We start from the raw sequence: 25,445 nt of genomic DNA on the forward strand, positions 1-25,445 counted from the left end.
CCAGGCAAAAGAAGCAAAAAAAAAAAAAAAAAAAAAACACCATACGCATAAGTATTGCCGTTTTTGAGACAAGCAGAAGAAATTCCATTGAAAAAAAACGCCAAACCCTCACCATGCACACTATGGAATCTGCACAGATCACCTGCGGCTTATTCCGCAGCTCGCCCCCGTCTGTCCAAAGAATGAACCTGTTTATTCTTTGGACAGACGGTGGAATCCGCCCAACCATGAAATGAAGTCTATGGCACGGGCGGAAATGTGCACGACCGTGAGCTTTGGAAGCCGCAGCGGGTGATCCGCGCAGATTCTGTAGTGTGTACATACCCTTAGGGAGCTCTCATACAGAGATGCATACAATGGCTGTTATATTGCAAACATTGGCTGTTATAGGTAGTGAAATGACAGCCAGCCAAAAAAACAACATTAAAGGGCCAAAAGAAGTTGTGTTGTCCAGGATTGTGAAGTGCTGTGGAATATGTTGGCGTTATAAAAAGAAATATGCATTTTCTGCATCAGCCACAGATTGGTACTTGAACACCAATGTTTCTACATATTTAATACATTTAAATATAAAAATAATTCAGAAATACAGTCCACTGAATGCATTACAGAACTGGCTAGACATGTGTTTTACGTTCTGGGTTGTCTGCTCTGCATTTTTTACGTGACTGTGGCTATTTAAGCCAAGAAAGCAGTTATGAAACTTGGACATTCAGTATAAGCTGTTAGTAAGATACAACATAATACTTCCATGTTAGTCCTCTATTCAAAGCCCCAGGCTACAGCGTAACTATTGTGAAGTTAAATCATTATGCAACCCTGATGGATTGCACAAGAAATAGTTCAGCGTATCAAAAGGCAAGAAGCTATTTTACACTTCGGTCACATTAACATAAGGGTTCCTTTCTTCAAGTAATCTCACATCTTTCTGAAGATACTGCGGTATGGAAGTTATTAGGCTGGACGCTATGGTTTAGGAGGCAGAGGGCTGAAGTTGGCCTTTATACACATATTCCAAAGCAGTGGCAATTATACGCATGTCCTTTTCAATACTTCTGGCCCAGTTCTCTACATCACCAATCTCCTATATGGGGGAGGAAAAAAAAGGTTATCTAAAAAAAATGTAAACTGAACACAGATGCATTTTACATATGGTGAAAAAAACGTGCATGGCTACTGGGGGACCAGGAAGTTGTGGCGTCCATTGTTAAAGCAAACAGATCAATCCCCCTTCTCCATATCCAAAGCTATTATATGCTTACCTTCACATAAGCCTAGCAAAAGCTGGTTGTAGGATTTAGCAAGAACTTGTTTGGTAGCATAATACAGAAAATGCATTTGTTGGAAGACGATGGTATGTTTGGGATTGTATGTTTTGTTCAGCAAAAGCTTGTGAGGTTTCTTTTTTTTTTCACAAGTTACGGCTTGTAACAGTATAAAATGAGCAATCGTATTCCATTTTACTGCAGAAATATAGACGTCTAGCATCCATAGCACTAAAACATATACAATAAATAACTTTGCCATTGGAGTCCTTGTCTTCCTTTAGGTGCAGAAAGGCTTTTAGTCATTACTGGACAGTGTAACCGAGGTGGGACACCTTGGCCATTGAGCCATCTCTCCCTGCCTTGGTCCAGCACTGTAATCCACGACCCCTCCTTGTGATGTCCCTTTGGGGGCAAAAGTAATGCAGCAAGTGCTAGAGTGAGGCAGGGAGAGGGGACTCAGTGGACTCCAGACTCAGTGGACTCCAGAGGCAAAAAGTATTATGGATGATGGGGCTGAAAATAAAAATGGCACCTACCCAAAAGGAGGTCACAGTATCACTTTAAATAAATTCAGATTCTTTCATATACTGTATTTGAGGCACCTTTCATGAATTTGGAATGTTTTTTGTCACATCTATGATTTGTGTATTTTCTTGGAAGCAACCATTCTCCAATTGTAGCAATTCTATAATGTTTACCTGCAGTTGTAGACCCCCTATGTTTATTCCGAAAGGGAAAAGTGTAAACCAGTTCAATCGAAGTTTCTTAGGTTTCTAGAAATATGTACACACTGCATACATTCCTGAGCCCTAGGCCCCACACTGTCTCAAAGGAGGCCGAAAGAATGTCTGTTCTGGTGGTATGTGCTAGCATTGCTTTTTTTTTTTTTTAACTGGACAGGAGAGCACATGAGCCTGCACTTTTCTATGCAGTAAAAAAAAATGTTATATACTTTTTTGTATCGCAGCCAATGGCCACAATAGGATAAAACAGGGTGTGCCTGGCTTCCCAGTAACCCATAATCATCTGTGAAACTTACTTTCAATGCCTGATTGAAGTTCTCCACCAGGCCGATCCACTGGGTTGTCTGCTTTGCAAACTGCGCAGCCTGTGTCTGCAGCGTCTTCACTTCATGGTCCAACTTTCTTTGATTTACATACGCCTGGGCCACACTGCATGAAAACAACAACAATAGTTCCTCTTTCAATTATATTTTAATTTGTCATGGCTGCTTAGCAATTCCTTCCACTACATTGTAAAAGAATACCACTACAATCTAATTACATCAAAGGAAAAAATCCAAAATGAAGACAAAATCCACTGTTGCTTGATGGCTTGAAGGAGATTTCAGCATATGATTGTGAAAAAATGTTCAGTATTTACCAGTGATCATACAGCGCCATCTGGTGGCCACATTGTTTTCTGTGCCATAAAATAAGTAGCAAATACTTGTAGAATTGTGAGTAGAGAAAGTTATGGGCAAGATCTGTAAAAGATATACGAGATGAGAGGAGCACATGCAGCACCCGCTGTTTAGCTGTAATTTTTTTTTTTATTTCAATTTATCACAGTATGTTACAATCATTTCAATCACTGCTATTCAATAAATCATCTTGGGGTCATACCCCATAGTTTCCTAGGTCTATGAAAATCTGGTTTCACAATAGTTTATTATTATATTGGTGAAAAATGACTGTGCTCCCTATGCAGAGTGTTATGCTGGTGGAGACAACTCGGCTTTAGTTATTATAAGAGATTATTAAATTAAGTTCAAGGAAGTCCAGACCTTCACTACTGCTAAAGTATGTCCTAAATCTGTAGCACCACTCCCTTAAGTGCTGATTAAGTGTCTGGCAGAATGGCAAAAAGCACCATTAAAAATAATTTGCAGGATTTAGTACTTGCAGGACGAGCCATTAATGACCCGCCCAGCCATGTGATGATGACTGCATCCTGTGAGTGTGGACTCAGCTGGACTGAATGTATGGTGCTCTCACCAAGCTATCTAGTAATGCCAAGCTCACACCATAAACAAAATACACCATGGGGTAATGTACGACAGGATCAGACAAAGGCAGATAGGCTCCAGTATCCAATTCCCAGACTAACTTTTTGTTTGTTTTTTATCCTTGATTAAACACTAGACTGTTATAAGTGGCTACTAACGTCTACAAAGCATTCCTGCTGTATAATAAGTACAAGAACGAGAGTGCGAAAGAAAGTGGGAGGTGAAAGGAAAGGAAGAAGAGACTTTGTAGCCACCTCTACCTGCAGATAAAAAGGGTCTTACCGACACAATGGATGTAAAATAGGGTCTGTCCGGTTCTGTCAAGGTTTTGGTCAGTTTGGCAGGAAGACTAATTGTGCATGTTGTGCTATTATTTCCATCAAATCTGGCAGAATCTGGGACAGATGATCCACACGGCAGCCCCTCCCTCTAATGACTTGGAATCATGGGATACTAGATATTTTGCAGTAGGACGGAGTTTTTAAAAATGACACAAATGTACCACAATTGCAAATGACAAAAATCATATAATGTTTACCCCAATTTTGTGACCAAAAAAAGCATAAGCGCAACAGTACTGCGACTGTGCAACAAAAAAATACAAAACATGTGAACATGTCTTAGGTTATGTGCACACTACAGAACCCGGGTGGATCACCTGCCTGGAATTTGGCAGCTCGCCCCCCGCTCGCATCTCCGCCATTCCCATAGACTATGCCATCCGCCCAAAGAATTACCCTGTTCATTTTTCGGGCAGACAGCAGAATCTGCCTGACCATAGAACAGAGTCTATGGCTCAGGTGGAAATGCGTGCGGCCGCGAGCTGCACAATCCAAGGCAGGTGGTCTGCCTGGGTTCTGCACATAACCTAATGGTCCCTTTACACGGAGTGATTATCGTTCAAATTTTCGTGATAACTATGGCATTTGAGTGATAATCGCTCGTGTAAACAATGCGTACGATCAAGCGACAAGCGATAAATCGTTCACCGTGATCTTTCAACATGTTCTAAAATCGTTGTTGATTGTTTGCTGAAAATTCGCAGATCGCTTCATCTAAACAGTCTTTCAAAAACTACCAAATCCAGCTTTAGGGTACAAACACACACGGCTTATACGCTGCGTATTTACTGCTGCGATACGCAGCAGATACGCAGCTGATACGCAGCAGATTAGATCTAAATAACTGAACACAGTATCAAATCTGCTGCGTATCTGCTGTGTGTGTTTGTACCCTTAGGGTACAAACCCACACACCGTATACGCAGCAAATACGCAACAAATACGCAACAAATACGCAGCAAATACGCAGCAGTTTGATGGTGAAGATTTAATGCTGAGTTCAGTTATTTAGATCTAATCTGCTGCGTTTTTGTTTCGTATTTGTTGCGTTTTTGCTGCGTATTCGCTGCGTATCGCAGCAGTAAATACGCTGTGTATACGGTGTGTGGGTTTATACCCTTAGGGTACAAACACACACACACCGTATATGCAGCAGATACGCAGCAGATTAGATCTAAATAACTGAACACAGTATCAAATCTGCTGCGTATCTGCTGTGTGTGTTTGTACCCTTAGGGTGCCTTCACACATACCGACTCGCAGGAGAAAACTCCCTGTGAGTTTCTGCTACGAGCCGAGGTCCTGGAAGGCCCCTATCACTACATAGAAGCAGTGGTCTGAAAGACCGCTGCGTGTATGTAATGCAGCCGCCCCCTTAAAGGGAACCAATCACCGGAAAAACGCATATAGAGCTTTTGAAATGTGCTGTTAGAGCACACAGCACACTTGGCACACGTGTTTCCATAGCCTCCGTGCCTTCCCCCTGTAAGCCGCAAAGTAACTTTATAAAACTGGCGCCCTGTATGCTAATTACCTGAGGTAGTCACCTGGGCGGTGTTCGGCTAGCAGGTAGTCACGGTCCCCTGGGCGTTCTTCCGCTGTAATCACGCCCCTCTGGGCGTGATTCAAATGGCCGAGTAGCTGTGACATTCTGATGCCGGACGCCGCCGCACATGCGCAGTGCAGCCGCTTCTATTCCGGCGGTACTGCGCCTGTGCAGAATAGCCTCGAATAGCCTGTTAGCCGGAGTTCGAGGCTATTCTGCACAGGCGCAGTCCAACCGGAATGGAAGCGGCTGCACTGCGCATGTGCGGCGGCGTCCGGCATCAGTACGTAAGCGCGCCGACGTTGGGCACGGCGCGCTCCCGAGTGACGCCACAGCCACTCTGACATTTGAATCACGCCCAGAGGGGCGTGATTACAGCGGAAGAACGCCCAGGGGACCGTGACTACCTGCTAGCCGAACACCGCCCAGGTGACTACCTCAGGTAATTAGCATACAGGGCGCCAGTTTTATAAAGTTACTTTGCGGCTTACACGGGGAAGGCACGGAGGCTATGGAAACACGTGTGGCAAGTGTGCTGTGTGCTCTAACAGCACATTTCAAAAGCTCTATATGCTTTTTTTCCAGTGATTGGTTCCCTTTAACCCCTTCGGCTCCCGCACCGCTGTCTCCATACATTACCTGGATCTGGCTCCACGGGGTCCCGGCGTCCTGCTCTGCCGCCCAGCCAATCAGTGTGTTGCCCAGCCGCAGCCACTGATTGGCTGGGCGGCAGAGTAGGACCCCGGGACCCCGTGCAGCCAGAGCCAGGTAATGTATGGAGACAGCGGTGCGGGACTGGTGCGGGAGCCAAAGGGGTTAAGGGGGCGGCTGCATTACATACACGCAGCGGTCTTTCAGACCACTGCTTGTATGTGATGATAGGGGCCTTCCAGGACCTCGGCTCGAAGCAGAAACTCGCAGCAAGTTTTTTGCTGCGAGTCGGCATGTGTGAAGGCACCCTTACACTGGAATAAATTCCCCTTACAGCAATCACATATAAATCAAAAATAACCTATTAGCGATAGACTGGGGAAAACACTTATAAAACATCAATTTTTAATAATACGATTAAAATAGAAAACCCCACAAACAATTAATACCACACGTGATGAGCACAAAGTACAGACAAGATTCCACAGACAAAACCACGCACCAATCATGTGGCACTCCTGGACCTTAATCTACGCCAATATAATAATTAATAATGATCACTAGTTCAGTCTACAGGTAGCCACTGCACCAGACTGCGCCTCGGCAGACCCCTTAGCTAATATAGTGCATAGGTTTACTATTTACCCACTGGTATGGTTTACAGCACATAGCACTTTAGCATTTGGGGATCTGTTCACTTGCACGAGACACCATTGTGACCCTAATTAGGTACTCTGTTATTTACGCACTTTAATACCTAGATACAGTTACTTTTTTTTGTTTGCCATTCCTCTGATGATAATTGGCAATTCCAATAGAAATGGGCCACGTCGGGAGGCAGATATAGGGTTGTTATAGGGAGTGTATCCCAAGGGGTAGATCGGGGCAGGGGTCGCACTTGTTAGGACGAGTGCCCTGACGGACCCTTGTGGGAGCAGGGGTAGAAACATATACATATACACGTACTTAGGGGCATAAAGGGAGACAACAGGAGGCATGCTAAGTGTATCTGTATACTCCTGCACTATACTGGACCATGGAGTGACACATCAGGAACGAATTGGACAGCGGAGTGGGTGAGATCGTATCTTTCACTACTGCATTTATTAATATTGGTGTGGATTAAGGTCCAGGAGTGCCACGTGATTGGTGCGTGGTTTTGTAGAATCTTGTCTGTACTTTGTGCTCATCACGTGTGTGCCATTAATTGTTTGTGGGGTTTTCTATTTTAATCGTATTATTAAAAATTGATGTTTTATTGGTGTTTTCCCCAGTTTATCCCTAATAGGTTATTTTTGATTTATAAACAGTCTTTCACCTTCATGTGTGAGATGGGCTTAAGCGATCCTAAAATGATCGTAATAACGAATTTTTCAAACAATAAATCTTTCCATCTAAACACTGATTGTTATAAAAAACACATTGTTACTTTGAAATCGTTAGATTGCGCAAATTATTGCTCCATGTAAAGGGACCATAAGGCTCCCCAGCTGATGGTGATAAGTGTTGAGCTGATCTGCAAAAGTGTTCAAGTTTGGCAACTGGAACACTCGAAATTTGATTACCAGTGACTGCAGAAACTGCATGCCGCCCAGGGCTGCTGGGAAACATGGATACAGCATATGGTAATGTTCATATTTTCCTGGCAGCCCTAGGGCGGCATGTAGTTTCTGTAGCCACTGGTAATCAAATGCCGAGTGTTCCAGTTGCCAAACCCGAACACTTTGACAGATCAGCTCAACGCTAATGGTGAGGTGTGGCTGGGGAGTCCTGTCATGCATTGGCTTCTCAGGTTACTCCCATCCCTGGTTTAGTAACACTCCAGTGCTCTTTATATTATAGGAGTTGAAGAAACACAATAAATTCAGATAAATTTGTAATGGAGGCAATGACCATGTGCGGCCCTGTTCTAGTGTGGCATACGACAGAACATCACATTTTTATATAACTCACCCCACATTGAGATGGTCTACTAAAGCCTCGGTCAGGGTTGTAGCTGCAGCGATGGCTTCCTTCCTTCTCTTCTCTGTTAAGAGAAAAACCATCATCCCTCACTTAGTATTGCAGTGCTGACACCAGCATAACCGCAGCAAGTTTCCTCCATTGTTCCAAATATCCATATAGTAGCCAGTCCTCCCCAATAGTCTCATATAGTAGCCATCGTTATCGTTCGCATAATCGTTAACGATAAACAATCTCAAACGACCGCTTTTGCAAATGACCTGAAATCGTTCACCCATTTACACGGAACGATGATCGTTCTTGCGGTCGTCTTGTCGTGTCGCTATTGCGTTTGTAGCTACTGTGAACGACGTCTTATTCCATGTGAAGGATTTGCAAACGAGCAACGGTCCAGGTCTCATTAAGCGATCAACGATTTCTCGTTCATCGTTTTATCGTTAACTGCTATTCAACCGCACAATTATCGCTTCGTTCCGAACAATTTAAAAATTATCCAAACGTTAATCATCCTGTGGAATAGGGCCCTAAGTTATCACTCACCCTGTGCCCATCTTGAGCAGATGGTGGTGGTGCCACTCAGTCATGCCCTGCTGCCTGTTCTTCCAAGTCAGTCATGTCAAACTCTGGCCCGTGGTGCCATTATTTTTGGCCTGCCAGGCAATTCAGATTTTGAGTTACAACTGCTCCACCATGGCTACTATATATGAGACTATGGGGGAAGGCTGGCTACTATATAAGAGACTATTGGGGAGGGCTGGCTACTATATAAGAGACTATTGGGGAGGGCTGCCTACTATATAAGAGACTATTGGGGAGGGCTGCCTACTATATAAGAGACTATTGGGGGGGGGGCTGCCAACTTTATGAGACTATTGGGGAGGGCTGCCTACTATAAAAGAGACTATGGGGGGGAAGGGGTGGCTACTATAGGAGACTACTGGGGAGGGCTGGCTACTATAGGAGACTACTGGGGAGGGCTGGCTGCTATATCAGACTACTGGGGAGGGCTGGCTACTATATGAGACTATTGGGGAGGGCTGGCTGCTATATCAGACACGTGGGGGGCTGGCTACTATTTGGGCACTACTGGTTTGAGTCTGACACCCCTGATCTAAGTGATTAGTGGATCCCCACCAATCAAACCCTTTGTTATGTCACTATGACAGGTCAGTATTTTTTTTTTAATTTTCTGTCCTCTTTTTGACATGGATGTGGTAAATGTTAATGCTTGGGGTCCCGGCCTTGTCTAGTCCGCGCTATATCAGGAGTTATAGAGAGGAGACAATACAGGGCAGCTCTGCACCGCGCTGGCTCAGTATACATGTGTCTGGTTACAACCTTTCCTATGGCCGGCTCCCTCACACTGTACGCCATTATCGGGCTGAGGTCCGGCAATGCTCGGTAACACCCGGTGGCCCTATAAACTACAGTGTATCACATGACAGAGCAGCCGGGCGGCACCGCTGACTTCCGCACACAGCCGGTGACTGGCAGCCCCGCCCTCCCATCAGGCCCCGCGTTACCATGGTGAGCGCCGTGTATAACCGCCCAGGACAGGGCATGATGGCGGCGGCGGGTGATGGCGTCTCTCACCTTGCAGCTCCTTCCTCTCATTCTGCTTGGCCTGGTGCTCCTTGAGCAGCCGGGAGAGCATGGTGGAGTGCGGGGACGGATGAGTCTCCTGGTGTGGGCGGAAGTGCCGGAGGTCTTGTGACTGTGGCGGCTCTGCCCTCCTAGTATATTGGATAGATACAGAAACGCCACTGCTATAAGAGCCGTATTCACACCTGACAGCTCTAAAGAGGACGCTTTATACAGAAATGTTTTGCTTTTATAATCCCCGCCCTCATACATTGCACACGCACATCATGGCTGCCAATGAGGAGACGGCCATAAAGTGTTCATTTCAACGCCTTAAAGGGGAACTCCTGCCTACTGACGTGCTGAGCTCTGTGCCTGGTAATGGTCTGATGCCTCACTAGCTGCACATGCGCAGTGCTCTGTATTTAGGTCACATTATCATAGACAATGAATGATGCAGCCCTGTACTCAGTTGTCCCTAGCAACTCCATAGACATGAATAGAGAGGCACTGTACTCAGTTGTCCCTAGCAACTCCATAGACATGAGTGGAGAGGCACTGTACTCAGTTGTCCCTAGCAACTCCATAGACATGAATGGAGAGGCACTGTACTCAGTTGTCCCTAGCAACTCCATAGACATGAATGGAGAGGCACTGTACTCAGTTGTCCCTAGCAACTCCATAGACATGAGTGGAGAGGCACTGTACTCTGTTGTCCCTAGCAACTCCATAGACATGAATGGAGAGGCACTGTACTCTGTTGTCCCTAGCAACTCCATAGACATGAATAGAGAGGCACTGTACTCAGTTGTCCCTAGCAACTCCATAGACATGAGTGGAGAGGCACTGTACTCTGTTGTCCCTAGCAACTCCATAGACATGAATGGAGAGGCACTGTACTCAGTTGTCCCTAGCAATTCCACAGACAATGAATGGAGAGGCACTGTACTCTGTTGTCCCTAGCAACTCCATAGACATGAATGGAGAGGCACTGTACTCAGTTGTCCCTAGCAACGCCACAGTCAATGTACTTGTGGTAGCAGTCTCGTACTCGGCCAGTGATGCTGTATTGTTATTCGTGACGCCAGTACTGTAGTACACAGGTGTGATGTTGGTACCTGTTTTCGCCGGTGTCTTGTCCCCAAATGGTCGGTAACCTCCGGGAGTGTTGTGGGAGAACAGTACACTCAATACAGGTAGTGCAAATCTTGACAAAGGTGGTTGCTGGCAGTAGAATTAACCAGTGCTTTTAGAAGTAGGTGCTTGTTAGAAGCAAGTGATTGGTGAAAAGAAGGAAGAGGACAGGAGTTGCCAGGGGAGCCCTGCCCAATGTAGAATTTGTACTCTGCCAGAACTGAAGTGTAGATAAGGAGAATCAAGTGATACTCGTACTCACATTTAGACTATAGTCTGACAGCCTTCTGCCCCCTAGTTGCGTAGAACCCGTCCTAGGTGGGTAGCACAAGCCTTAGTCGTTGGTTATCTGGGTGTAGCAGACTTCCAAGATTACCCGGTCGTCTTGCACTGTGCAGTAGGACCTATTCTGGTAGCTTTGTCCTACTGGGGTCACCTCCTTTTGTTTCAGGAGACTGCCCTGCATGTTTTAGATGGGTTGCTGGCGTGGGCTAGGGTTATCCTAGGTGGCTTCTCTCTCTTCTAAGGTGAACTTAGCACTGCATAACTGTGGTAGTGGCTTGCAAGTAAAGTCTCTCTCAGAGCTAGCTTCTAACACATCCGTCCACACTGAAAACCTAGTCTGAACCCACTGTGGTCCCTGTCAGGGGTCCTGGCTAAAGCCAGGCTCTGGCTTAACTTCTGCAGGAACTAGTTTTGTTGTGACCTCTCTCACTGAAAACTGACTAGAGACTGAACTCACTTCTTCCACCAGGTTAACTCCTCCTACAGGGGCTATATCTAAATCCTCCTGTGAGTGGTGGGGCTGAGTTTTGTGAGAGAAAGAAAAAATAGGAAAGGATAAAAGGAAAGAGCACCTGTGACTGGTCAGAATACAACACATGGTACAGAACACAGTTAAAGGGGTTATCCAGCGGAAAAAATGTTCAAATCAACTGGTGTCAGAAAGTTATATAGATTTTTAATTTACTTTTATTTAAAAATCTCAACTCTTCCCACACTTATAAGCTGCTGTGTGTCCTGCAGGGAATGTTGTTTTATTTACATTCAGACACAGTGCTCTCTGCTGACATCTCTGTCCATGTCAGGAACTGTCCAGAGCAGCAGCAAATCCCCATAGAAAACCTCTTCCACTCAGGACAGTTCCTATCTCGACCAGAGATGTCAGCAGAGAGCACTGTGTCTGAATGTAAATAAAACAACATTTCCTGCAGGACATACAGCAGCTTGAAAGTGTGGGAAGATTTGAGAAATTGTTCACCATATTACACAGAACGATGGTCGTTAGTTACGATCGTTACTATGATCGTTATTGCAATCGTGACTATGATCGTTTACTCCCTCTGATCCCAGCAAAACAATGAACAATGGGCAATTACACTGAACGATTAGTGAACAAATGCGGAACTTGAGCGAACGAATGTGGAATTACAGCGAATGATTAACGATAATTTTAGGTTCAGATCTAAATCAATGACATACGAACGATTTTCTAATCGTTGCCTGCAATTAAAGGGAACCAATCACCCCGAAAATCGATGTAAAGACAAGGATATGTGCTGATAGATCACCCAGCACACTTCCCAAATATGCCCCTGTAACCTCTGTGCCCCCCTCAATGAGACAGTAATCTTACTTTCTTCTTGTCACGCGCTGTATGTAAATTTTTGCTAACTAGTCCGGGTGGGCGTATGTAGTCCTGGTGGGCGTATGTAGTCACGGTCCGTGGGCGTATCTACTCACGGTCCGGGGGCGTATGTAGTCGCGGTCTTCGGCTGTAATCACGCCCAGAGGGGCGTGATTCGGCGGCTTGCGGTCCAGTGACGTCATCCGGCGGCTTGCGTTCCGCGTCGCGGCCGCGCTGACGTGTTCGGGAACCCGCGCATGCGCAGTACGGCGGGAGACGACGCTGACGTACTGCGCATGCGCGGGTTCCCGAACACGTTGGCGCGGCCGCGACGCGGAACGCAAGCCGCCGGATGACGTCACTGGACCGCAAGCCGCCGAATCACGCCCCTCTGGGCGTGATTACAGCCGAAGACCGCGACTACATACGCCCCCGGACCGTGAGTAGATACGCCCACGGACCGTGACTACATACGCCCACCAGGACTACATACGCCCACCCGGACTAGTTAGCAAAAATTTACATACAGCGCGTGACAAGAAGAAAGTAAGATTACTGTCTCATTGAGGGGGGCACAGAGGTTACAGGGGCATATTTGGGAAGTGTGCTGGGTGATCTATCAGCACATATCCTTGTCTTTACATCGATTTTCGGGGTGATTGGTTCCCTTTAAACAGAACTATTATCGTTTAAATTCGAATGATATAACGATTTTTCGCACGATAATCGTCCCATGTAATAGAGCCCTTACATTTGCTACACTGGGCTGTCAGCTAGCTTTGAACTCTGCTCTGCTCGGGGTGCCTGGAAAAGCTGGATGCAGTTCTGGGAGCTTAAAGGCAGCCGACTGAAAAGACGACAGCCAAGCGTAGCAAATCTAATACTGAGGATTCACTCAACTCTAATAATTCTGTTCCCACCGTGTATGGTTCGTGGACAGAGTGCATGGGGGTTCTTGAACCCCTTCCTGTGTCAACCCTGTCTGTTTACAAAAGTGATATTCTTGCCTTCTATTTATGATTAGTCGGGGTCTGAAAACCAGAAGCAGACTGATTTGCCTGACATGTGTGACATATCATAAAGGGTATTCTGGAGAGTGACAATTTTTTAAAAGAAAAAAAAAAGTATGTATAATTCTTTATTTATATACTATTATACATTGAATGGCAGCAGTAAGTGACAACATAGACCTCTCTGCTGCCACTAACATCCAAGCCCTGGGCTGTTAGAAGAGCAGCCTCCGCAGAACAGGATGTGATTACTGACAGCCAGCCTCCACAGAACAGGATGTGATTACTGACAGCCAGCCTCCACAGAACTGGAGGTGATTCCTGACAGACAGCCTCCACAGAACTGGAGGTGATTCCTGACAGCCAGCCTCCACAGAACAGGATGTGATTACTGACAGCCAGCCTCCACAGAACTGGAGGTGATTCCTGACAGCCAGCCTCCACAGAACTGGAGGTGATTCCTGACAGCCAGCCTCCGCAGAACTGGAGGTAATTGCTTACAGCCAGCCTCCACAGAACAGCAGGCGATTCCTGACAGCCAGCCTCCACAGAACTGGAGGTAATTCCTGATAGCCAGCCTCTGCAAAACGGCAGATGATTCCTGACAGCCAGCCTCCGCAGAACGGGAGGTGATTCCTGACAGACAGCCTCCGCGAAACAGGAGCTTATTATTGACAGCAAGCCTCAGCAGAATGGAAGGTGATTATTGATAGCCAGCCTCCACAGAACGGAAGGTGATTCCTGACAGCCAACCCCCACAGAACGGGAGGTGATTCCTGACAGCCAGCCTCTGCAGAGTGGGAGGTGATTATTGACAGCCTCCGCAGAACAGGATTTGATTACTGACAGCCAGCCTCTGCAGAACGGGAGGTGATTCATGACAACCAGCCTCCTCAGAATGGGAGGTGATTATTGACAGCCAGCCTCTGCAGAACGGGAGGTGATTCATGACAGCCAGCCTCAGCAAAACAGGAGATGATTACTGACAGCCACCCTCTGCAGAATGGGAGGTGATTATTGACAGCCTCCGCAGAACAGGAGTTGATTACTGACAGACAGCCTCCGCAGAACAGGAGTTGATTACTGACAGACAGCCTCCGCAGAACAGGAGTTTATTACTGACAGACAGCCTCCACAGAACAGAAGGTGATTCCTGACAACCAACCTCTGCAGAACGGGACGTCATTACTGACAGCCAGCCTCTGCAGAACAGGAGATGATTCTTGACAGCCAGCCTCTGCAGAACAGGAGATGATTCTTGACAACCAACCTCTGCAGAACGGGAGGTGATTCCTGACGGCCAGCTTCCGCAGAACAGAAGGTGATTACTGACAGCCAGCCTCTGCAGAACAGAAGGTGATTACTGACAGCCAGCCTCTGCAGAACAGAAGGTGATTACTGACAGCCAGCCTCTGCAGAACAGAAGGTGATTACTGACAGCCAGCCTCTGCAGAACAGAAGGTGATTACTGACAGCCAGCCTCTACAGAACAGAAGGTGATTACTGACAGCCAGCCTCTGCAGAACAGAAGGTGATTACTGACAGCCAGCCTCTACAGAACAGAAGGTGATTACTGACAGCCAGAGTCCCTTAGGCCCTATTCACACATCCTGTTCCTGTCCGCAATTGCGGATCCGCAATAATATAGGACCAATGTATTTCAATGGACCTATACACACATCCGTGTTGTGTACTGGGCTGCAATCCGTTCCGCAAAAAAAAAAGGACAGACCCTAGTACGGACAGTAACTGACACATCCAATACAACTCTATGGGGTCTGTATTTTACTGAAGCAATACGGATGCAATACGGATGCAATACGGACTGAATTTGCGGATTGTATACTGACTGAAATTTGCGGATTGGAAAAATATACTGACGTGTGAATAGACCCTTATGCTGCGTTTACACGGAACGATTATCGTGCGAATTCGCATGATAACGGTCAAATTCGAACGATAATCGTACGTGTAAACGCTGCGAACGATCAAACGACGAACGAGAAATCGATCATTTTGATCTTACAACATGTTCTAAAATTGTCGTTCGTCGTTCGGAAAAAATTCGCAGATCCTTCAGTGTAAACAGTCGTTCGCCGATTTAACCAATGTGTGAGATAGGCTTAAGCGATCGCAAAACGATCACAAAACGAATTTCCGTACGATATATCATACCGTCTAAATGCTGACCGTTATGAAAAAAAATCATTACTGCGACATCGTTAATCGTACGATCGAGCCAATTATCGTTTCATGTAAACGCAGCATTAGTGTTGGTCATTAAAGCGACTGGAAAATTCTTTAACTCAGAAGTGCAGGGCATCTCTTTTGAGAAGAAGGGGTATAGCATTCTCATATATGGCATGTTGTATATTATAATAATAATGTTTATATAGTGCCAACAAATTCCGAATCTTTTTTAATTTCCGAGAGTACGTATATAGACAGTGAGACATTACAGAAATAAAGAGGGTCCTGCTCACAAAAACGTACAATCTATGAGGAGGGAATCCTTCTGACAGTACAGATAATAAGCCTAAGGGCCCTATTCCACAGTAACGATAATCGGCCGGATCGGCCCCATTTGGCCCGGTTCGGCCGATTATCGTTCGGTGAAATAGAGAGAACGATCAGACGATGATCTTGCTTCTTCTCCGCACTGTCTTCATCCCCGGGTCCCGCGCGCTCTATCTTCAGAATGGCCGGTCAGCTGACGGAGCGCTCAGCCAATCACAGGCCGGGACCGCCACGGCCTGTGATTGGCTGAGTGTGGCCTGTCAGCTGACCGGCCATTCTGAAGATAGAGCGTGCGGGACCCGGGGATGAAGACAGTGCGGAGAAGAAGCCTGGACAGGTAATGTATGATGCTGCAAGGGCTGCAAGGACATCGGTAACGATGTCCTGGCAGCCCTCGCTCAACGATCATCGGGCTGTGGAACAGGCCAAGTAAACGAGCGGCGATCTAGCAGATCGCCCCTCGTTTTCATCGTTGATTGGGCCCTCCTCGGCCCGTGGAATAGGACCCTTAGACTATGTGGACACACAGGTTTTGAGCCTTTGCAATACTTTTATAAGTTGCTCAGAACAGAGACGATGTATCGCTGTACTCCGCTATTACCTGCAGATCCAGGCAGCTGGTAAGGCTCTGACTGAAAATGCTGAACAAAACTGATCTGCAGTCCTCTGGACCTGACGCCATATTAATATTTAATATTTCAGCGCAATGCGGAAGCGAATGTTACTGTATACGGTGAAGGGTATGATAGATTTACTGCACTTGCAGGGGAAGCCCTTTGTTAGCAAAATGCTTGTCTATTAAGTAAATATAACCCATCTTTTTCCATCATCATCTACAAAGGCCTCATTCACAGGTTGAGTGATTTTTCAGGTCCTCTATTTTTACTCCATGAAAAATCTGTGAAAAAAAAGTTTGTAATTGCATCCATAGTGCCGTAAGGCTGCAGCTATAGTTTAATTTTATTTCCTCTAAGCTGAAAATAAACTTCTGCTCCGTGTACTCCTATATATATATATTGTGATATAAGTCACTGGGATCGCCTTTGCTGGGGTCAAAGGACACGTATCTGGTTCATCCAAATCAAGCCAACAGCATACATAGGTGCAATCTGACACGTAGTCAGGTTTATTTAAAAGGTTGCAAGCAGAAAATAAAACAAAACAGCAACGAAAGAAAATCCTTGCCTGTCCGGCACTTACTATACATTCAGGTATCCTGACTATCAGCTGGAGAGCTGCTCCCTGCCAGCTTACCAAACACTTAAGCAACCTTTTACTACTCACACCAATCTCTCACACAGACAGGCTTTCTGTGTCCCCAGCCAGAGAGAGCTATCTGCCCTCCTGGCTTCTCTTATATACCCGCCCTCTGAGCAGCTTCATTAATTACCCTGCAGGTGAGAGGCCTGGGCTGTTAGCTGACATAGGAGAGGAACCTAGGAGAAATATACCTCCCTTCCACAACCATTCCTGCATAAGTGTCACATATCCCCCCCCTCTGCTCAGGCCAGTGGGACTGGGCAACAGTAACCACTAGACAGTGCACACGAGACAATGCATCTGCATTGCCCTGTAGGCTTCCCGGCCTATGCTCTACTGTAAATTTATATGCCTGAAGAGCTAGGAACCATCTAGTTACTCTGCTATTCCTTTCTTTATTCAGGTTCATCCACTTTAAGGGGGCATGGTCTGTGACTAACCTGAATTTTCTTCCCAGCAGATAATATTTGAGGGATTCTAGAGCCCATTTGATGGCCAAGCATTCTTTTTCAACAATTGCATAGTTTCTCTCATGTTTATTTAACTTTCTGCTTAAATAAAGCACTGGATGTTCCTCTCCATCCCTGACCTGAGACAAGACAGCCCCTATTCCCGCCTCTGAAGCGTCTGTTTGTACCACAAATTCCTTTTTGAAGTCCGGAGTGACCAACACTGGCTGTGAACAAAGAGACGCTTTCAGTGTTCGGAAGGCTCTTTCTGCTTCAGGGTTCCACTTTATCATCACTGACTCTTTTCCCCTGGTGAGATCAGTCAGGGGACCTGCTATGGCTGCAAAATTGGGTATGAAGCGTCTATAATACCCAGTAATTCCCAGAAATGCCCTCACCTGTTTTTTATTAATCGGTTGGGGCCATTTCTGAATCGCTTCAATCTTGTCAACTTGAGGCCTGACTATACCTCTTCCAATTATGTACCCCAAATATCTGGCTTCCTCTAGCCCAATGTGACATTTCTTAGGGTTCGCAGTCAGTCCTGCCTCCTTCAAACTATCAATGACGGCCTGAACTTTTGAAAGGTGTGTTTGCCAGTCAGGGCTATGCACCACTATGTCGTCAAGATAGGCTGAAGCATATTGCCTATGTGGCTTCAGCACTCTATCCATTAACCTCTGAAAGGTCGCTGGAGCACCATGTAGACCAAAAGGCATAGTTACATATTGAAATAGACCATCAGGTGTGGAAAATGCTGTCTTTTCCTTGGCAGACTTCGTCAAAGGAATCTGCCAATACCCTTTTGTCAGATCTAAAGTTGTTATGTACCTAGCTTTGCCAAGTTGGTCTATGAGCTCATCCACTCGTGGCATTGGATAAGCATCAAACTTGGATACGGAGTTTAGCTTTCTAAAGTCATTACAAAATCTTATGGTACCATCTGGTTTTGGTATTAGCACGATAGGGCTGGACCATTCGCTATGAGATTCCTCAATCACTCCCAACTCCAGCATCTCTTTCACTTCCTTTGAGACTGCCTCCCGCCTGGCCTCAGGAATTCTATAGGGCTTTACCTGTACCCTTACTCCAGGTTCAGTTATGATGTCATGTTTTATAAGTGGAGTCTGCCCTGGTTTGTCAGAAAAAAAATCTGTGTTATGAAGGACCAACTGTCTAGCCTCTTTCTTTTGCCCATCAGATAGGGACTCTGCTATCTTCACCTCAGGTATTACTGACTCATTACGGACCGGTGAGTTAAGCTCTGCAGCCAGGGCCTGACGCTCTTTCCAAGGTTTTATCAGATTCACATGGTAAATCTGTTCTGTTTTTCTTTTCCCTGGCTGGTACACTTTATAATTAACGTCCCCTACCTTTTCAATGATCTCAAATGGACCCTGCCATTTGGCCAGGAATCTGCTCTCCACTGTAGGGACAAGAATGAGTACTCTATCTCCTGGAGAAAACGTACGGACCTTAGCACCCCTGTCATAAACCATCTTCTGGGCTCCTTGAGCCCGTTCCATGTGTTCTTTTACAATTGGCATGACTGCTGAAATCCTATCCTGCATCTGTGAAATATGTTCTATCACGCTTCTGTAGGGGGTGACCTGCCCTTCCCAGGTTTCTCTAGCCACATCCAATAAGCCTCTAGGATGTCTACCATACACCAGCTCAAAAGGTGAGAACCCTGTTGATGACTGTGGTACTTCTCTTACAGCAAACAACAGATATGGAAGCAAAAAATCCCAGTTTTTGCCATCCTTGTCCACTACCTTCTTCAACATCTGTTTTAGAGTCTTATTAAATCTCTCAACTAAACCATCTGTCTGGGGATGATAGACTGAGGTACGTAACTGTGACACCTTAAACAGCCTGCAAAGTTCCTTCATTACTTTAGACATAAATGGTGTCCCTTGGTCTGTCAGTATTTCCTTTGGAATGCCCACTCTACTGAATACCTGGACTAACTCCTTTGCAATGGTTTTAGATGCTGTATTGCGTAAAGGAATGGCCTCAGGATAACGTGTAGCATAATCCATTATGACTAGGATGTGCTGGTGACCCCGTGCAGACCTTATTAAGGGACCTACCAAATCCATCCCAATCCTTTCAAAAGGTATTTCAATGATTGATAAGGGTACTAAGGGGCTACGAAAATGAGGCATAGGCGCAGATACCTGACACTCAGGACATGACTCACAATAACCTTTTATGTCACCATGCATGCCAGGCCAGAAAAACCTCAGCAATATTCTCTCTGTCGTTTTCTGGATCCCCAAGTGGCCACCAACAATGTGTCCATGTGCCAGATCCAGAACTGTCCTCCTGTAGGCCTTAGGAACAACTAATTGCTGTATGGTTTCCTCACCCTTTTTGTCAATTTGATACAGCAATTCATTTTCCAGGACCATGTATGGGAAAGCTAGCCTAGCCCCAGGCTCCACAGCTACCCCGTTCACTACTTTTACATTTTCCCTAGCTCGAGCAAGTGTAGGGTCCGTCAACTGTTCAGTCTGGAAGTCGTCTTTTCTGAACTCTAAGTCAGGCATAGTCTGTTGTGTGGCCCCTTCATTTTCAGTCTCTGAGGATGGCTCCTCTAAGTCCCCTGCCATAACAGAAAATGGGAAGGGAGTGGGCCTTTCTGACGAAACCCCAACTACAGCCTCTTGTGGGGGAACCTCAAATGGTTCTGGGCTTATGGAAGGTGTACTCTCTGTAGTCACCAACTTGCTTTCCCATAATTTCCAAAAATATGGAAAATCCCTTCCCAGAATAACATCATGCATTAAAGTTGGGACTAGCCCAACCTTATGGTACACTGACCCATAGGGAGTTGTAACACAAGCAATTGTAGTTTGGTATTCACATGTATCCCCATGCACACAAGTTACTGTGAAAGTGTCTGACTGACTGACTGGAGGACTGATAAGCTTGGCCTTTACCAGAGTTACCACACTCCCCGAGTCCAGCAATGCAATCACATTTTTACCATCCACTGTCAATTCACACAGATGTTTTTTAGAGTCATCTGAGCATGCAGCAGTACACACCAACTGAGCAAACATTGACATACGTTTTTTCAAAAAGGCAACATCACATTGCATAGGTTCAGTAGTTAAAGGACAGTTCATCGCAATATGACCCAACTCGTGGCAACGGAAACACCTTATAGGACCTTTGCTTAGTCCATAATTAGGCATTTTAGGCTTTGCGGAGCCCACAGTCTCATCATCATCCACACTCAAAGTCTTTACATTCTTCCCAGTGCCCTTAAACCCCGGAACAGTCTTACCAGGAACACCTGGAAATTTCGTCATCCGAGTTGATGAAGGTTGATGCTGGGTATCGCTCAGCAGTTCTGCTGACGCCGAATAACGTTCGACAAGGTCCACCAGCTCATCGGCTGTTTTAGGGTCACCATGGCTTACCCACTTCCTCAGTGCTGGGGGTAGTGCCCGTAGATACCGGTCCATGACGATCCGTTGAACCACCTCAGGTGCTGATAACACCTCTGGTTGTAGCCACTTCCTGCTCAGGTGGATGAGGTCAAACATCTGCGAACGTGGAGGTTTGTCCACTCTGTAAGTCCACTGGTGTACTCTCTGGGCTCTGACAGCTAGGGTTACACCCAATCTAGCCAGGATCTCGGCTTTAAGCTTATCAAAGTCCTGGGCTGCCTCTGGTTCCAGATCAAAGTAGGCCTTTTGCGCCTCTCCTGCTAGAAACGGGGCAAGCAGACCAGCCCAGCGTGCTCGGGGCCAGGCTTCTCGCAATGCAGTCCTTTCAAAGGTAGTAATAAAAGCCTCCACGTCATCCTCCGGTGTCATCTTTTGCAAATATTGGCTCACATGAATTGGTCTTTGCTGTGCCTCTGGCGATACCACAGGCAGGCTTGCCACCCGCTGTACCACCTCCTGCAGTGTCTGGCGGTCTTTACTTGTGGTCTCTATTAATGTTCTCAGCTGTTCAGACAGCAAGCGGTTTGCTTCTTGCTGGTTAGCGTTTGTACGCTGTTGTTCTCTGGTTGCCTCCTGCTGGGCTGCAGTAGAACGTAACAAGGCGTTCACCACGTCCTCCATTTTCTCAGATACTTTAACGTGCTGCCCGCATCCGAAGCACCAATTGTGATATAAGTCACTGGGATCGCCTTTGCTGGGGTCAAAGGACACGTATCTGGTTCATCCAAATCAAGCCAACAGCATACATAGGTGCAATCTGACACGTAGTCAGGTTTATTTAAAAGGTTGCAAGCAGAAAATAAAACAAAACAGCAACGAAAGAAAATCCTTGCCTGTCCGGCACTTACTATACATTCAGGTATCCTGACTATCAGCTGGAGAGCTGCTCCCTGCCAGCTTACCAAACACTTAAGCAACCTTTACTACTCACACCAATCTCTCACACAGACAGGCTTTCTGTGTCCCCAGCCAGAGAGAGAGCTATCTGCCCTCCTGGCTTCTCTTATATACCCGCCCTCTGAGCAGCTTCATTAATTACCCTGCAGGTGAGAGGCCTGGGCTGTTAGCTGACATAGGAGAGGAACCTAGGAGAAATATACCTCCCTTCCACAACCATTCCTGCATAAGTGTCACAATATATATATATATATATGCTATAATATTTTATATAGTGTTCATACGGAATCTAACAGGAAAATCCCTATGTGGCTAAAGTACAAAGACATCATGCACCTTTATGGGTTGTGTAGGGCTATGTGCATGAGACTTACATTTGAGAGGAGGGGGATGCAGCTGCAGTTTCTCTGTTTCAGGGTGGTGATCAGGAGGGGGGTATTTTATATGTACAGAGAGAATAATACCCTTATAAACAGTTCAGCTCAAGCTACACAGACATATAAATGGAAAGCTATAGGCTCATGCACACTGGAAAATTACTGATTTATAATATAGGTTCAGTTGCCTGCTATGGAAACATTGTAGATGGAGGCCAGCAAATGTTCTTCCAAGGATCTATATGGAATTAATAGCAGCACACAAGGTGTCTTCCAACCCACAGAATAATTGATGCCTTTAGTTTAAGGTGATTAGACCAAGGGTCAGTCCCGGAGTTATGGCCATAGACACAAAAATGCCACCGTATTGCGCTTATCTGAAACTAGTTTAAATGTTTCCGTACCTGAAATCGGCTGTGGCCTGTTAACAGGGAATTAGCAGAACGAACTGCGAGATGATTCATTAACAATCAATAATATGTCGGCATTTATGAATGTTGTAACTGCACAAGTTGTCAAAAGTGACATTTTCCTTTAAAAGTGGACACACCACTGATTGCTTGGCACATGTACAGACATTATGTAAGAAGATCTTGGCAAACCTTAGTTCTCCTTACATTGACATTGAGGGTGCTGAACAAGCAGTAATATACTAGAACATCAAACCGTATATAATACCACAGCGCAATAAGCATTTCAGGTTCTGCTTTGTGCTTTGTACAGTGGAATTTTGGGGTTATAAATATACATTATACATATATTTGGGTTATAAATATATACACACATACATTTGGGTTATACATGCATATACCATATGTACTACAGTATTGTTAGCAAAAATATGTCTATATCACTTTTTTACTTGTCTTTTTTCAATGGCAGGTATATACTTTATTAAAGCTTTATCCTTTACTTGTTTTATTTAATTTTATATACAGAAACATGCCACAACTGCACTGAAAGTACCCTGCCTAAGCATGGGTGAGAAGGTCTGGCTTACCATCGCCATTGCAGCACAGTTATTCAACAGGATCCAATGCACAATAAAGCAAGCAAATGCAAATGCAAGTGCAGGCCTCGTAAGTAAAATTATAATTTATTCAGAAGTCCATAAAAACAACGCATTTCGAGGTTTATACCTTTTCCTCAGGTTACTGGAGATAAAAGGATAATGCCGTTTCCACTGTTCAGTGTTCACTACTCTGAACAGTGGACGCAGCATTATCATTTTATATGCGGTAACCTGAGGAAGAGGCATAGACCTTAAAATGCGTTGTTTTTATCAACTTCTGAATAAATTATCATTTTCCTTACGAGGTCTGCGCTTATCGGCATTTGCTTGCTTTTTTGTGCATTGGATCTTGTTGATTGATTTATCGTTGGTATACAGCTGAGCGATGGCCTGTCTTAAAGTGTACCTGTCGTTATAACTTTCAAAACCTAGATCAACAGTAAATGTGAAATAAAGCAAGTTTGCAATTTACATTCATGATTTTTTTTCAGTTATCATGGAAACATAGCACTTCCTGTGGTCTGACTTTTTTCTAAACACAGGAACTCCGTATTTCAAATTTTTTCATCTCTGCGCTCACAGAGAAGTCATGTGATTGATGGACACATTGAGCTGTACCTTTCTGTACTGGCCAATTATCGTTCGCATAATTGTTAACTATAAAAGATCCAAACGACCGCTATTACGAAAGACCTGAAATCGTTCGCCCGTTTACATGGAAAGAAAATCGTTACTTATGATCGTTCTTGCTGTCGTCTTGGCGTCGCTATTGCGTTTGTCACTACTGCGAATGACCGAACGACTTCTTACTCAACGCGAACGATTTGCGAACAAGCCTCGATAAAAATAGGTCCAGGTCTTATTAAACGATTAACGATTTCTCGTTCGGTCGTTGGTTGTTAACTGCTATTCAATCTATTGTTTAGATTCGAACGATTTAACGATAATCTGAACGATAATCGTCAGGTGGAATAGGGCCCTTAGTGTTTTTTTCAACCCGCACAAGACTAAAAAGCTTCAGGAGACTGGACCTGGATACAAGTAAGTTCAGCTTTGTTTTACAGCACGATAACTAATAAAAAATAATGAATGTAAATTGCAAACCTCCTTTATATCACATCTACTGTTGATTTAGACTTTGAAAGTTATAACGTAAGTGACACTTTAGAGGTGTACACTGTCCATACATGAACTGTAATGTACAGAATAGACACAACTTTCTGTGCTTTTACAGCTTTATTAACATCATGGATCTCTTAGCAGTAAAGTGGATTAAAAGACAACTATGCTTTGAAGAGATTTATATTGTATAATCTGAGCTAGGTCTGTCATGATCTTTGTACTCAAAGAGATTAACCCATTTACTGATCTCCTTTCCCTTTTTCAGACGTGCAAAGTTAAATATTACCTAAAAATGGCAATAATAAAGTTTCTAAAGCCGTCCTAGCAATGAGTAACTGCAGACTGTAAGATAAATCATTGCAGGGCAAATATTTCTAGCTGAAGTTACATTTTACTAAATTCTCTCCGAGTGCAGAAAGCCCTCTGTTGATATAGTAGAGCATTGTGACCATTCATTTCTATTTGGCTGAGTTTTCACATCCAGTCAGTTACTATGCGACCACAATGGAGAGTGGATTATTCTATAAACAGTTAGAAAATCTTAATTATAACAAATAACTAATATTTAAAAAAATAATAATTTCCAGTTTCAAGGTGCAGTATTATTCCCCATTAATGTATTTTATGGTGACCATACACCTTTAATAACTGATGGCAAACAAGCTCTGGCTGCAGCTTATCACTCCCAGAACAAAGGAGTCGGTTGGTAGGTACAGCCAATTAAAGTATAAGGTGTATATGTTACAGTGCAATGTTGTATAAAGTGCAATGTTACAGAATACTTTGCTTCAATACATTGTATCTAGCTGATTACACCCCCAAAATATGCCATATGGATTAACATACACAGGTAGAGATCTGCTGTATGCATGGGCCTTAAAGGGCTATTACCATAATAAAGTGAATGTACCATCAGGTACATTTGCTTTAAGTCTTGGCCATGGATAGAACGGCGCCTGCGCAGGGAAGCCAGTGCCGTGGTCCCTTTTTAGAACTGCGGCCTGGTTCCCATGTACGGCGCAGTTTTATTGATGAGCACCAGGCTGGGGGTGAAGCACTGGAGACGGGCCAGCCCGTCCCCAGTGGGAGGAAACCCCTGCCTCTCTATGCTGCGGCTCCATTGATTCTAATGGAGCCGTGTTATAGAGGGGCGGGGGTTTCCTCCCACTGGGGACGGGCTGGCCCGTCTCCAGTGCTTCACCCCCGGCCTGGTGCCCGTGAA

The 25,445-nt window shown here is 45.2% G+C and overlaps 1 protein-coding gene across 3 annotated transcripts; it reads right to left on the minus strand.

Moving 5' to 3' along the window:
* Positions 1-541: 541 nt before the first annotated feature.
* BLOC1S1 (biogenesis of lysosomal organelles complex 1 subunit 1) lies at positions 542-10,783 on the minus strand. 3 transcript variants are annotated; one of them, XM_069970065.1, is made up of 5 exons: positions 10,754-10,783; positions 9,370-9,509; positions 7,768-7,840; positions 2,308-2,440; positions 542-1,084 (listed from the first exon to the last, which is right to left on the minus strand). In XM_069970065.1, coding segments are annotated over exons 1-5 (459 nt in total). In that variant the 5' UTR covers positions 10,756-10,783; the 3' UTR covers positions 542-973. The 3 variants fall into 3 exon arrangements, with proteins under 3 accessions (XP_069826166.1, XP_069826163.1, XP_069826165.1); XM_069970062.1 differs by lacking the exon at positions 10,754-10,783 and adding an exon at positions 9,642-9,757; XM_069970064.1 differs by lacking the exon at positions 10,754-10,783 and adding an exon at positions 9,629-9,645.
* Between the last annotated feature and the right edge of the window lie 14,662 nt (positions 10,784-25,445).

Source organism: Dendropsophus ebraccatus, chromosome 5, assembly GCF_027789765.1.
Source record: "Dendropsophus ebraccatus isolate aDenEbr1 chromosome 5, aDenEbr1.pat, whole genome shotgun sequence".
Lineage (NCBI taxonomy): Eukaryota > Metazoa > Chordata > Amphibia > Anura > Hylidae > Dendropsophus > Dendropsophus ebraccatus.